At 41.9% G+C, this 12,333-nt stretch overlaps 1 protein-coding gene across 1 annotated transcript in view; it reads left to right on the top strand.

Annotated features, from left to right (window-relative positions):
* Positions 1–12,077, top strand: part of UBFD1 (ubiquitin family domain containing 1) — a 17,247-nt gene extending 5,170 nt beyond the window's left edge. The window contains exons 2-7 of the mRNA XM_019512589.1: positions 4–205; positions 276–484; positions 1,506–1,571; positions 1,765–1,870; positions 5,272–5,354; positions 6,942–12,077. Coding sequence (XP_019368134.1) covers positions 4–205; positions 276–484; positions 1,506–1,571; positions 1,765–1,870; positions 5,272–5,354; positions 6,942–7,052 — 777 coding nt within the window. The 3' untranslated portion in view covers positions 7,053–12,077. The remainder of the gene's footprint in view (positions 1–3; positions 206–275; positions 485–1,505; positions 1,572–1,764; positions 1,871–5,271; positions 5,355–6,941) is intronic.
* Positions 12,078–12,333: the final 256 nt, after the last annotated feature.

Raw genomic sequence — 12,333 nt, 5'->3', positions numbered from 1 at the left:
GAGGCCGCGCGGGACGGCGCGGAGGACGAGGAGGCGCAGACCGAGCCCGTCAGCAACGGTGGCGGCCCCGAGGGCGGGCCGGGCGCGGGCCCGGGGCAGGAGCTGGTGGAGCTGCGGATCATCTGGAACAAGACCAAGTACGACGTGCGCTTCCCGCTGGACGGCTCGGGCGCGGCGCTCAAGCAGCAGATCCAGGCGCTCACAGGTAGGCGCGGGCCCCCGCCCCCCTTCCAGCCCCGCCGGTGCCTGGGGTCAAGCCCTGCCTTCTTCCCTAGGCCTGCCGCCCGCCATGCAGAAGGTCATGTTCAAGGGGCTGGTGCCCGAGGACAAGACGTTGCGCGAGATCAAGGTGACCAACGGTGCCAAGATCATGGTGGTAGGCTCCACTATCAACGATGTGCTGGCCGTCAACACGCCCAAGGAGGCTGCGCAGCCGGAGGTCAAAGCCGAGGAGAGCAAGAAGGAGCCACTCTGCCGGCAGAAGGTGGGTGCCTGCAAATGCCCGTAGCCGACAGCTTGCACATGGGGAAGGGAAGGGGTTGGTGACGGGGATGGGCTCGTTATTTCGGGCCTCTCCGATAGTTTTGTAGCTGTTGGGGGCTGGCAGGGTCCTCGTGGGCCGTTGGGCCTGGCCCCCGCAGCCTGGGGGAGCTGCAATCAGAGCCCGATGTCCGGCCTTCAGCTTCTTACCCAGCCGCATCCCGATGGTCGGCGTCAGGAGACAGGGCCGCAGGCGCTGAGCTCGCGTCTGCAGACGTTTGCGCCTTGGGAGGCAGAGCCCAGCTGCGGCGCTGGGAACGTTGCGGCGGTGGTCTGGGGCTGAGCGCAGAGTTTTCTTGCTGTGGGAACCTATCATCCAAACCCAGTCTCGCTAAAAAACTAGCATTGCTGTTAGCAGACAAGGTCCTTTGGGTAAATCTGATATCTTTAATTAGACCAACTCGCGTACTTGGAAAAAATAGTGTTACTGTTGGTCTTCAGGTCTTTGACGAAACCTGCTTGTGTCTGTCTGTAATCTGTCATCGTTCGCACTGATTGCAAGCCGCGTCATCTTTCAGAGGTGCTTGGCAAACTTCTCACTTGCAAATGTGGGGTTTTTTTCTTCGTTGCTGTTGCTTGAATTTATTCTAGGTTGTTGCTGCATTCCTGCAGGTTGCACCTCGAGATCTAGGGTGTTTAGTGATAGCCCCTGAATATATAACGCTTGGTTATTAACATCACCTTGTTAAAGTGTAGCTCTCACACAGTATCAAAGAGGTGCTTAGTTTCTGTACTCAACCATTTCGTCTTGTATTTGGATTTTATCTCTCATCGTATTTTTAGTCTGTCAGATAGGCCTTCAGTTAATTTTGAAGCTAAGCGGTTTCCATCGGTAAATTTAAAATGTCTTTGAGGCCAAGTATTGTTAACTGCTATAAGGTGCTATTGGAGTGTTCAAGGAAACAGTAAGAAGGAAATTGCAAGTAATTGCAATCAAATTCTAATCTCTGGTTTTATGTTTATAGCAACACAGAAAAGTACTGGACAAAGGAAAACCTGATGACGTGATGCCTTCTGTTAAAGGTGTTCAGGTAGGTAAATAAATACCTCAACCATTGTCTTGACTGGTGGAGTCCATTGTTAATCCTTCTTGAGACTTGTCCCGCTTAATTTCTCTGCACTTGCATAGTAAAGTACAATGGATGTTCTTTATATTCAATAGCTGCACAGCTTACTCGTTAATTTTAAGTATCATGTTTCCATTCTCTGTAATATGTTTTTTAGGAACGTCTTCCAACAGTGCCCTTATCTGGCATGTACAATAAGTCAGGGGGAAAAGTGAGACTGACCTTTAAACTAGAGCAGGATCAGCTATGGATTGGCACGAAAGGTAAGTGATTTAGACTTGACATGAATAGTTAATGCTTGGAATCTGTGCATACTAGGTGTCGATTTCCTTGAGTCATGGAGTAATTCCAACTCCTTTAATCATTAATTCTTCCAGAAAAAAGTTTTGCTTTCTTTTCTCAAATGTACTCTTTTCAGGTGGTGAAGTGTTACTAAATATTGTATTTGGTTAGGCTCAGTTGTGCTATTGGAATTTATTGTCCTACTGTTTACGGTTCATGGTTGTAGGTTAATCACACTTGGCATTTTATAACCTTTTGATCTTAAAACCACTTCACAAAATTAGTTCAATTACGACAACACAGTGTGGCTCAGTAACTTCTGCTGTCTCAGGGAAGTCTCTCTTGGAGCTGGGAACACATCGAGTCCTGGCACCTGTCTCATCTTATTACAGCTGAAATGAGCTGGGTGTCTTGTTTCAGTGCGGTACACGTGCAGTCTAGTTTAGGGATGCTGACGTGCTCCTATGCAGGGGATTCAATTTACAGTCCTGAGGACTTGTGCCAGAGGAGACTGAAAGTACTGCAGTGGGAGCACACTGCCCGGAGGACATCTCAAGTACCCCTTTTGCCTCCAAAGGGAACAATGCCTATTTCCCTTGGCTAGAACCGGGTGATGGGTGAAAAGAATGGAAAGACTTGCTTGTTGTTCCAGTAACAGCCTGGCCATATGAATGGAATTCCCTTGGAACAAAGAGCACCAGTAACTGCACATGAACAGCCTGCTGTCCTGGCATGAAACTGGTCTGGATTGAAAGCAAAGTAAACTTTCCCAAGCCTTGATTTACCTCTGTTTATGGGGTTACGTCGTGGGCTACAATAGTTTCCCCTGACCCCTTCCTCCTAAAGCAGCTTGGACCATCTCAGGAAGACCCCTTATTGTGTCCACAGCCTAAGAGAACATGGACTCTGATGTCAACTTGGGATAAGTTTTCTTTGCTACATTATGACAATGATGCATACATATCATTTAAGCTTTGCAAATATTAATTTCCATACTGCTAACATGTTTTTTCAGATCCCACCAAAAATCACTGCGTTCTTTAGCCTGTCCTTGATCAGACAAATTCAGTGGTGTTCAACCATTCACCCCTGCCAACCAGATTAGCAGCACAGGGCGCATCCACAAACCAGACCCCACATAGGGTTGGTGCACAGGATTGGGCCCTGTACTGCTCTGGTCCCATGCACTGAACTGAGTGTGCTTGAGAGCTCACTGCAGGTCTGGAAATTTGGTGATGGAAGAGCAGCAATTAACACTGTCACCACTCCCACACAGCAAACTTTTGAACCCATGGGGAGCTCCTTGGGCTGGATCTAGCCTGTAAGCCTAGGGTTAAGCATCCCTGGAGTAGATGATCATAATAGACTTTCCTGGCCTTAAAATCTGCAGCAGCATCCGTTCCAGGGACTCTGTTTCTCTTGAGCTAAATGGCTGGGGTGATTATTGTACTGTTTGTATGGGCTGCTTGTTTTGGTGCTGTCGAAACAGGGTTGTTTTCTGTTTCATTAGAGAGAGACATGGTTCTAATTGCGTACCTTAGTGTTTTGGATAATGTGTTTCTTTCTCACTCTGGTAGGTTTTGAAGTTTGCTATTTCTAAAGCGATCTAGGGCAGAATCCTTCTCTGTGCTGCACTTTTTTCACATTGTAAGGTTAAGATGATAGTGGTGACTGTCTCTCTCAAGAGGCATTGTGAGAATTCATGAATGTTTGGAGGGTTGTTGTGTCCATGTCGGTGTAAGGACATAAGCAGGCAAGGTTCCTTGCCTGCTTAATGTCTGGAGGATTTTTATATAGATACCACGTAATTATTTGCTTAGTAAATGATCATCAGTTAGTCTGATTCCTATTGGTCTATGACAGCCATACATAAGTTTGTTACTTTATTAGTATTCAGAATATAGATTCACATTTTTGTCTCTTGTCTTTGTGAAGTAAAAACAAAGCACAGGTATGCTGCTGTGCTTCCTTAAGTTTCCTTTGGAAGCAGTTGCTGCCTTTTGGGCTGCACTTTAAAAGGTGCTCCTCATCTAGGGTTGTTGGTTGTAGCCGTGTTGGTCTAAGAACATAGGCAGACAAGGTTCTTTGGGTAGAGGTGATGATTATCTTTTATTAGACCCACTAAATAGTTGGAAAAATTGTTCTTTGCAAGCTTTTAGGCACCAAACACCTTTCTTCAGGCTTAGAAAGAGTGTCTCATCTAGGGTGTACATTGTTTGGCTTCTCTTGTACAGTGACAAGTTCTGGTTTACTGTGTCCCGCACCCGAGGAAATAAATCGAGAGTGTCAGGTTTATGTCGGTGAAACGAGAGTTAGAGAGCTGTATGAGAATTAATATTTGCATATATTAGAAGTAAAAGTCTAAAGGAAAAGATGGGGATAAATGTCCTAGTTAAGAAATGAAAGAAATCCATAGTGGGTCATATTAGGCAGATAGCTGTGACTGAGGAATTAAGCTATCAAGTTCTGCTATGTCATTTTGAACATGCAATAAACTAGTTAATTCACCACAGCAAGAAGAATGCAATTAATGGCAAATTGTCTAGCAGTGACCAATCATCAGGATTTAATGGGAGGAGCTGTTGGCAAAAAAAACCAGAACAGCAGCACATTAAATCATAGTTTCAATCTATCCCACAGTCAAGTTAACCAGAGTTTTTACTGATAGTTTTTTTGGTCTTTTATTTTCTTTCACTTCTACGCTATCTCTAACACAGTTTGTACTATCTTTGAATACTTTCCTACAATAACAAATGCACAGTGTCCAATGATGGAGATAGGACTAGATCTTGATAGGAAGCTGTGCATTTTATTTTTCTAGTCCAACTGTTATCTGTTCTTGCAGCTTCTGCAAGTTTTACTTCCCGAGGTTCCAGTCCTGCATGCAGACACGTGCACACTGAGCTTTGCTACTGAGTGAAGTCTTGTTGAATTAAGAGGTGGGGGGGGACAGTTGTGAAGTTGAGCAAGCGTAAAAATTTTGCAGTATTGGGGTCTGTGGCTGAAACAGATTTGGTTGTCTGCTATTTACAGAGGTTGCTTGGCACAAATCGGTAACAACAAAGCTTAGGTGATGGCCTGACAGAGATTGGAGTTATTTTGAATGATTGGTTTGCCAGTCCCCAGATGAGTGAAACGTGATTCATTGACTTCAGACAAGTAGGAATTTGGAGCTAGTCAAAGAGGGGGAGGACGGCTGAAAGGTGGAGTCCTGGGGACTGTGGAAGATGGCATTTGAAATGAACATGAAATGCTGCTGTATTATATATTCAAATAGTAATTGTAATTCATATTCAAATAGTATGACATATTCAAATAGTATATTCAATTAGTAATTGTAGATGTATATTCAATATAGTAATTGTAATTCATTTTGTTATAGAGAGAACAGAAAAATTACCCATGGGATCTATTAAAAATGTGGTGAGTGAACCTATTGAGGGACATGAGGATTATCACATGATGGTAAGTAATTCCTCTGCTGTCCTGATTACATGATACAGATACAGTGACACAGGGATTTTACATTAGAATAACACCAAGATTGACGGTTGTGCAGATTTTAGATGCTCCTGAAAGTCTGAATTTGAATATTGTCCGCTAATATAGTGTAAATATTTTTGTCGGGATATGCTGTGAAGGTCTGTTGTGTATACTGAACTGTTTTTTTACACATGCTTTAAAGCCATGCAAAGTCCTTAGACAGAAATCTTAATACTGCTCTCAGAAATGTTTGAATATACAGGTTTTCCTAAATGGCATGTCACTTCTATACTTTATATCTGGGGACTTTGGGACAGACTTTCAAATAGGCTCAGACTGTCATATATGCAAGTGCTGAACTCTTATTAAAAATATGGTTCATAATCCAACTTGGTCTTATGCATAAATAAGACCATTTTTCCTACTTCTTTCTTTAATGTTATGAAACGTGTATCACTTGGGGTTGTGCCAGTAAGACACTTGTATGCTTCAGCATTTATTCAGCTTGAATCTTTAGTTCATTGAGGACTTGCTCCTATTACAATGATCAGGTGAACTCTGTCCCCCAACTGTTTTCTTAAAGCAAACATTCTCCAGCATGGTACCTTTATCAGGAAAGTTTGTTTATTGGTGTTACAGTTGGTAGTATTTTCCATATCTGGTTTAGTGTTAATTCCTATTGCATTCATCATATCTAATCAACTTGTTTCATTATGATATAAAAAACCTCATTAATTCTATTATAATTCTCTTCCCCATAGTTGAATCTCTGAATACTGGGGTAATAAGAAAGTGATAAATGTCAGAAGATGGAAGTGCTGCTTCTACTGGGGTTTATGTCCAAAAGTTCCTTCTGTTGGCATTACTGTGACAAAATTTTAATATTGAAATGAGTCTCTCCACTTCTTGTTTTTGTGGGTGGAAGGGGGAAGTGCCATGACTCTGAAGGGATTCCCTCCAAAAGCAAGTTGTTTCAGTCCTTGTTCAAACATTTGGTTTGTGCTCACCCCCACAAAAGACTAGGCTCTTCAGATTACAACTCTAAAATATTACTCAAAAGGTTACCAAAAAAAGGCGCTTTATAGTTCTCTCTTCCCGCTGATCAGAGTAAATGGATAACAGCACATAACACCTACATGTAAACCTTGTAGAAAGTACTTAATGAAATTTCAGTGTAGCCATCTGCCTCTCCTTGACTGGCTTCTTAGCCATGGGCACTGTGTTATTCTGTCTAGAGTTATATAGAGGCATTATGCTGCAAATTGTGCAGACTTTATCTTCCAGCCTGAGCATGTCTTGTTCTAATTTCAGAGAATAGGTGTATATTAGGGCTTGTCTATTCTTTTTAAAGAAAGATCTTGTAATTGGCATTTTGTGACCCAAATTAATCTTGTGTCATTTGTTAAGAAGATTTGGAACGTGATAATATTCAAAGAGCGCTGCGGGGATGCAGTAGCTGTGGTAGGCTTACTTGACTTCTGAGTGCCGGAAGCACCCTCCAGATTGTCTGATGTCACTCATCTGTTTTCAGTTTTATAAATGCTACCTGTTGTCCTTTTAACTTCGCAGGCATTTCAGCTGGGCCCTACAGAAGCATCTTACTACTGGGTCTATTGGGTACCTACTCAATATGTTGATGCAATCAAAGACACGGTGCTGGGGAAATGGCAGTATTTTTGAAAGCACGCTCACCTCTGGCACAGGAGACTGACACAAACTAAGGACACTGCTGGGAGAGGCCTCCAACGTCCCTGGATGTGATAATCCTGGAACTTATTAATAAAATGTGATCTATCGAGGCATTGACAGAAGCCAGAGGTGATGTTCTTTCACCATTAGTTTACTTTTAACTTAAAAATTTCAGCATCCCTTTTCTGCAGTCAGCTTCAACCGTATTTAAAGGAAATACAATGGAAATCAATAAATCTTAATTCACAACATAATGTGTGTAATACACTTAAATCTGCTGAGAGTAGATCTTCCAATTTAGTTTTTGAAAGGAAATATTACAATGTACCGTTGAGGATTTTTTACATGATTTGAACAAAAACTATTTTCATAATCTTTCAGTTACAAGCATTAGACTCTACTTATTTGGTTGTGACTGTTTGAGAAACAGGTTTTTGGGGTTTTTTGTTGTTTTGGTTTTTTTAAATAAACTTTAACTAGTATGCAAACTTGGGGTTTAGTAAGCCATATTCTGCTGGCCCTTTTATTTCAGATTTGCTTTTTTTGGTAGCAACATTCTGAAGTTTTGGGTTTTTTTAAAACCCAAAGATGCCCTGCTTCTGCTTCTCCACTAGCAGCTCTGGCTTTATATGTGCAGTGTTTGTATATGGGGAGCAGGAAGATGCCACTGTGGACTTTCTATAGCCAAGATGGCCCAGTGCTGCTTATTGTCCCATTTCATGCTGTTTTCAGCCATTCTGTGTTGCCTGCGCACCCCTCTGCCCTTTTTCTGCCCCCTGCGGAGAGATGCTGTTTTTAGGAGCATCTCTGCCTTGTATGTTGTTGTCCAGAATCATTTTGCAGCCATGTTGTCAACACTAACCTATGTGAAAATAAATCAGTTCACAACCAGCCAACCTGGAATATTACCTGCTAAACTTTTGGAGCCAGTGCACTGCAGTAATGACCAAGATAATACTACTAAAGGAAGTGAACCAAAGGCATCTTCCTATTAGTTGTTGGGATTATGTGGCCAAGATGCCACTTTTTCTAGATGCAGCATAAATGGGTAGTCTTGTACAATTTGGATTTGCAGAGTACTAGATCTTTATATCAGCAATGCTTGTGAAGTGTGGGATACATGCCCAAAAACTGATCCTTGTCTCTGAAGGGTAAAGATGGTACGGTTACATTTCAGCTGATATTTTATCAAGTTTTCAGCAGATTCCACTGGCTCTCTAACCTCTTTCTATCTGAAATAATGTTCCTGGTCTATGGCTTGTGACATTTTGCCTGTCAGCTCTGCAGTTGAAGTGCCATTTATCTCAGGTTTTCTGAATGGACCTTTCAGTCCTGAAAAAAGGTGCACGCACTTAATAGACTGTATTGCATGGTAAGGCTGAATTAAGTCTTGCTGTGCTTTAAACCTGCATAGAACAGATCACTATTGTGGGTTTTTATCTCCAGCTTTTTTTAAACACTGTATACTTAATATTGTGTGTTATATGTAGCTCAAAGTTTGGTCAGAAACATCCCTCTTTATAAAAGTCTAATTTAACTTGCTCTCTGTCTGTATTTAATTTTTTGACATATTTCTGTTGAAACTCAGCAGATGCAAACTTCTAAATGAGCATTTTTTTACATATATACTGGAGAAAGCGGTCAGTCATGGGATGAGTGTTTTTCTTAAAAGTGGCTGTTCAAAATGTATTTGGGTTAAGGTTCTTTACCTGCCTATGTAGTTTTGGCAGCAACATAATGTGGTTCTGGTTTGTCTTTCCAGTTCAAATCTCCATGCAATATGAGTCTATTTCAAAGGGGTTTCACATCCCTACCTATAACCTGGTGATATGCTTGTTGTTCTTGTAGCTTGAGCTGCTTTTATTCTGTACGCAAACCAAGAGTGGCAGGTCTTACCATGGAGTATTTGCAGTATAACGGGGATTGTCCTGGCATCATACTGTGATGTTTTCCTAGGACTATGCTGCCAAAAGCTGTTAGCAAGTGCAGAAATGCAAGTAGTGGAATAGCTGTACCTTCTGTTTTTTGGGGGGCTGTCTGTAAAACTTCACTGCAATCATCACTCTATTTTTCTAATTGTTAACTTCAGGTTTAAGGCTAAAGCATGGATATGAAGGAACGGGCACAGCTGAATCTCCACTAGGCAATGCTGTGTTACACACCCTTGCAAAAGGCAGTGACATGGAACATTTTCTGGTGCTTGGGTTCACCATTATTCTTGCCCAGTTTTAACTACTTCAGTTGCTGTTGACTTCTGTTCACCACTACGCTTACCTTGCATTTGTCTAAAAAACCCATTCAGTCTCCTTCTCCCTCCTGTTCTTTCACTTGCCTTCTACTTGAAAGGTCCACTGTGCTTTACCATGCTACTGCAACTCTTCCCATATGTTCCAGGGAATTCTACATTCAGATGCAATCATGTGGCTGAGCCCACTCTGCCGCCAGTGTTTGTCACTTATTCTGGGGTAGGGTATGTACCTGGCAACATGGCTTCCAAGACTGTGAGGGCATCTAGGGTCCAGTATACAGTGTAGAATTTAATGTCCCTTTTGTGTTTCTTCCCTGAAGGCAAAATAACTACATTTGGTGCTACATACAATAGGCCTTGGATATTTCAAGGGACACTTAAAAGCCTGTGTTGCCAACCAGATTGTGTACCCATATTTCCCACCACCTTAGATTATTACAAATAATGACAAATTTGAATTCAGACTTTCTTGTTCCTGTCCACATGCTTCATTGGCTTGTGACTTTCACCTGATTTGAAAAATAAAGCTCAGTTCATCTTTAGGTCCTAGATGCAGTGTTTAGGCTGGAGTACACCGGGACAAATATTGGTCTAGCATGTTTTCATTTGCTGTTCAGCGTTTTGTTATGCATATCTTTTTTTGAGTTTTATGAAAGTGTGTTCTTAAACTGGACCCAAAGCTCTAGCTTTACAGTTGACAGCATCCCTTCAAGATGGCTTCGTGTCTATTTTTAGAATGGCACGAAACTTTTTTACTTCTACTTTTAAGAAAGTCCTTAAAATGACCCATGCTCATAAAAGCCTAGACAACACAATAACACTGTTTGTCTATACCACAGCTTGCAGAGTCCCAGAGCCATTTACTGTCCTGCAGTTTTTACACTGAATTTCCCTTTTGTAGCTATGGGGATTTCCATGTTGGATCCAGGATATCAAATGGTCACGTGGGCAGTGATGGAGTGAGGCTGTTTTGTGCAGTAAATGTTTGAGTAAAGGACTAATAAAATCTTTATTTATTGGGTTGAATAAGATTGCTAATAAGATGGCTTGCATTATCCATCCAGAGAGATGTTACCAAATCTTCAACAAGGCTCCCAAGAAAGGCAAAAGGTTGAGCCCATTGAGTTATATACATGGATGCCTTTATAGTGGGGATCTGTTTTTTCCTATTCACTGTGTATGTCATTCCTACAGTCTTAATGGATGGTGTCCTGCCAAATTTAGTAGAGTATGCTCTTTTCCCCCTTCCTGTGGGTTGCTGACTAGTATCCAAAGTCTCTGGAATGCAGGCAAGGACTTTCTGGTTTGTTGATTTGTTTTGAAGGAATAAAGAAAGCTTTTCCATGCATATGGATCCTAGATTCTTCTGATGTGCCATCTAGTGCCTCCTTTCTAGTAGCTCTCCCAGGTGCCAATACCTCCTCAATGTCCACTACACCAGCTCCTCTGTGGAGGAGGAATCCTGCTCTACTCCATGAACCCCTTGCTGCTACTGGTGCTAACAGCCCCTGGTGCAGGAGCTGGCCACTCATCTCTGTCACTTCCCTCATCTTTCTTGGCCTGGCATTTCTCTGTTTGTTCTAGATCTCTGTCTTCATAACCATCTGTGCATCCTGAGCATTCATATTTTCCCAATGCTTTCTTTTCCTCGTGAATGTAAAGGCATAGTCTTAAATCTTCTCTGGGCTTGACCATCAGCAGCACCAGCTCTCCTGCTCAGTCTTCCTTGTAGGAAAAACTTGTATTACTGGCATATTTCCCATGTGAAGCTGAACCTTAAAGTGAATCATGCATTTTCTTAGCAACTGTATAAATGTCTTAGAGAGATTTTATTACTGGAATAAAGATTCTCTTGATAAGAGTGATCACACGAGCAGTAGGGCAAAGTCATGGAGGGGAAAGGTAGTTTTGGGGAAAGGATTAGGTGAGAACCTGATGACACGCTGCAGCAGGGGTACAATTGCATTTACACAGATTTGTAGCTATCATTTCATGTTCTAATGGCCAAAAAGAGAGAGTTCATTTGCAAGGCCATTATATCAGAAGTGCCATATTTTGCTGGGTTGTCCTTCCAAGTCCTTTCTTCCTTCCTTTTCTGGCTCCAGCATTGCCCCAGAATCCTTGGTGATGCAGCTTCCGGGGCACTGGCATGTTTTTCTCCAGAACACATGCTCAGTCTCCCTGCTCCATTTGCTTTGTGTGCCAGCTTAGTGGTGCAAAGTTTGTTTTTAAACTCTCCTGCCACTGCTTCCTGCTTGTTCTCTTGGGGTTACTCTCCTTCCCCAAGGAACCTGTTTTCATTTGGAACATTGTCCTCCAGCCTTTCACCTTCTCTTATCATTTGATCTTTATTTTGTTTTGAGGATTATTGTCCAAGTCACTTGAGGGGTGGGCTGGGAGACCTGTCATCAAGCTACCTAGAACCATGTAGTTATTTTACCTTTCAGCAAAGTATTTTCCTTATGTGACTCAAAGCAATTTAGTACATCTTATTCACACTTCAGTCTACTCATCCAGTCATTCATTCTTTTAACAAGTCTTAGACCACCTGTAAGTTTTCACCACAGAATTATTTTAATGGAACATGTAAGTACCATGTTTATGGTATTTTTAAAAAATAATCTATTGCCTATTTTGGGGGAGGGGGAGATGACAAATATTTAGTCTTAGATTTGCACTGCTGGATTTTTTTAAGTGTAACCTTGACTGGTTATCCTGTTGTTTTATTCTGTAAGATTAGTCTTACGAATTAAAGTTTGATAATTAAGCATGTCTGTGTTTGAGTGATTTGGACACTGTACACGCATGAAGCTGTTCTTGTAGAAACTTGGCATTCAGAATTTTCTCTCAGAATATCACTTGTTGGGATGACAGGTCGTCAGAATTCCAGTGTTACCTGGTAGCACTGCTACACTTAACAGTGTTGATGCCTGTGTTAGATGCCTTTGTCCAAACATGAACCTATATAATTTTCCCTTGCACAGTTTCAAACCAAAAGGTGGTAATTTGGGGCCATTTATGTCT

This window comes from Gavialis gangeticus, unplaced genomic scaffold (genome assembly GCF_001723915.1).
Source record: "Gavialis gangeticus isolate Ggan-Ray unplaced genomic scaffold, GavGan_comp1, whole genome shotgun sequence".
Classification (NCBI taxonomy): Eukaryota; Metazoa; Chordata; order Crocodylia; family Gavialidae; genus Gavialis; species Gavialis gangeticus.
This window is presented reverse-complemented; position numbering and strand designations above follow the sequence as displayed.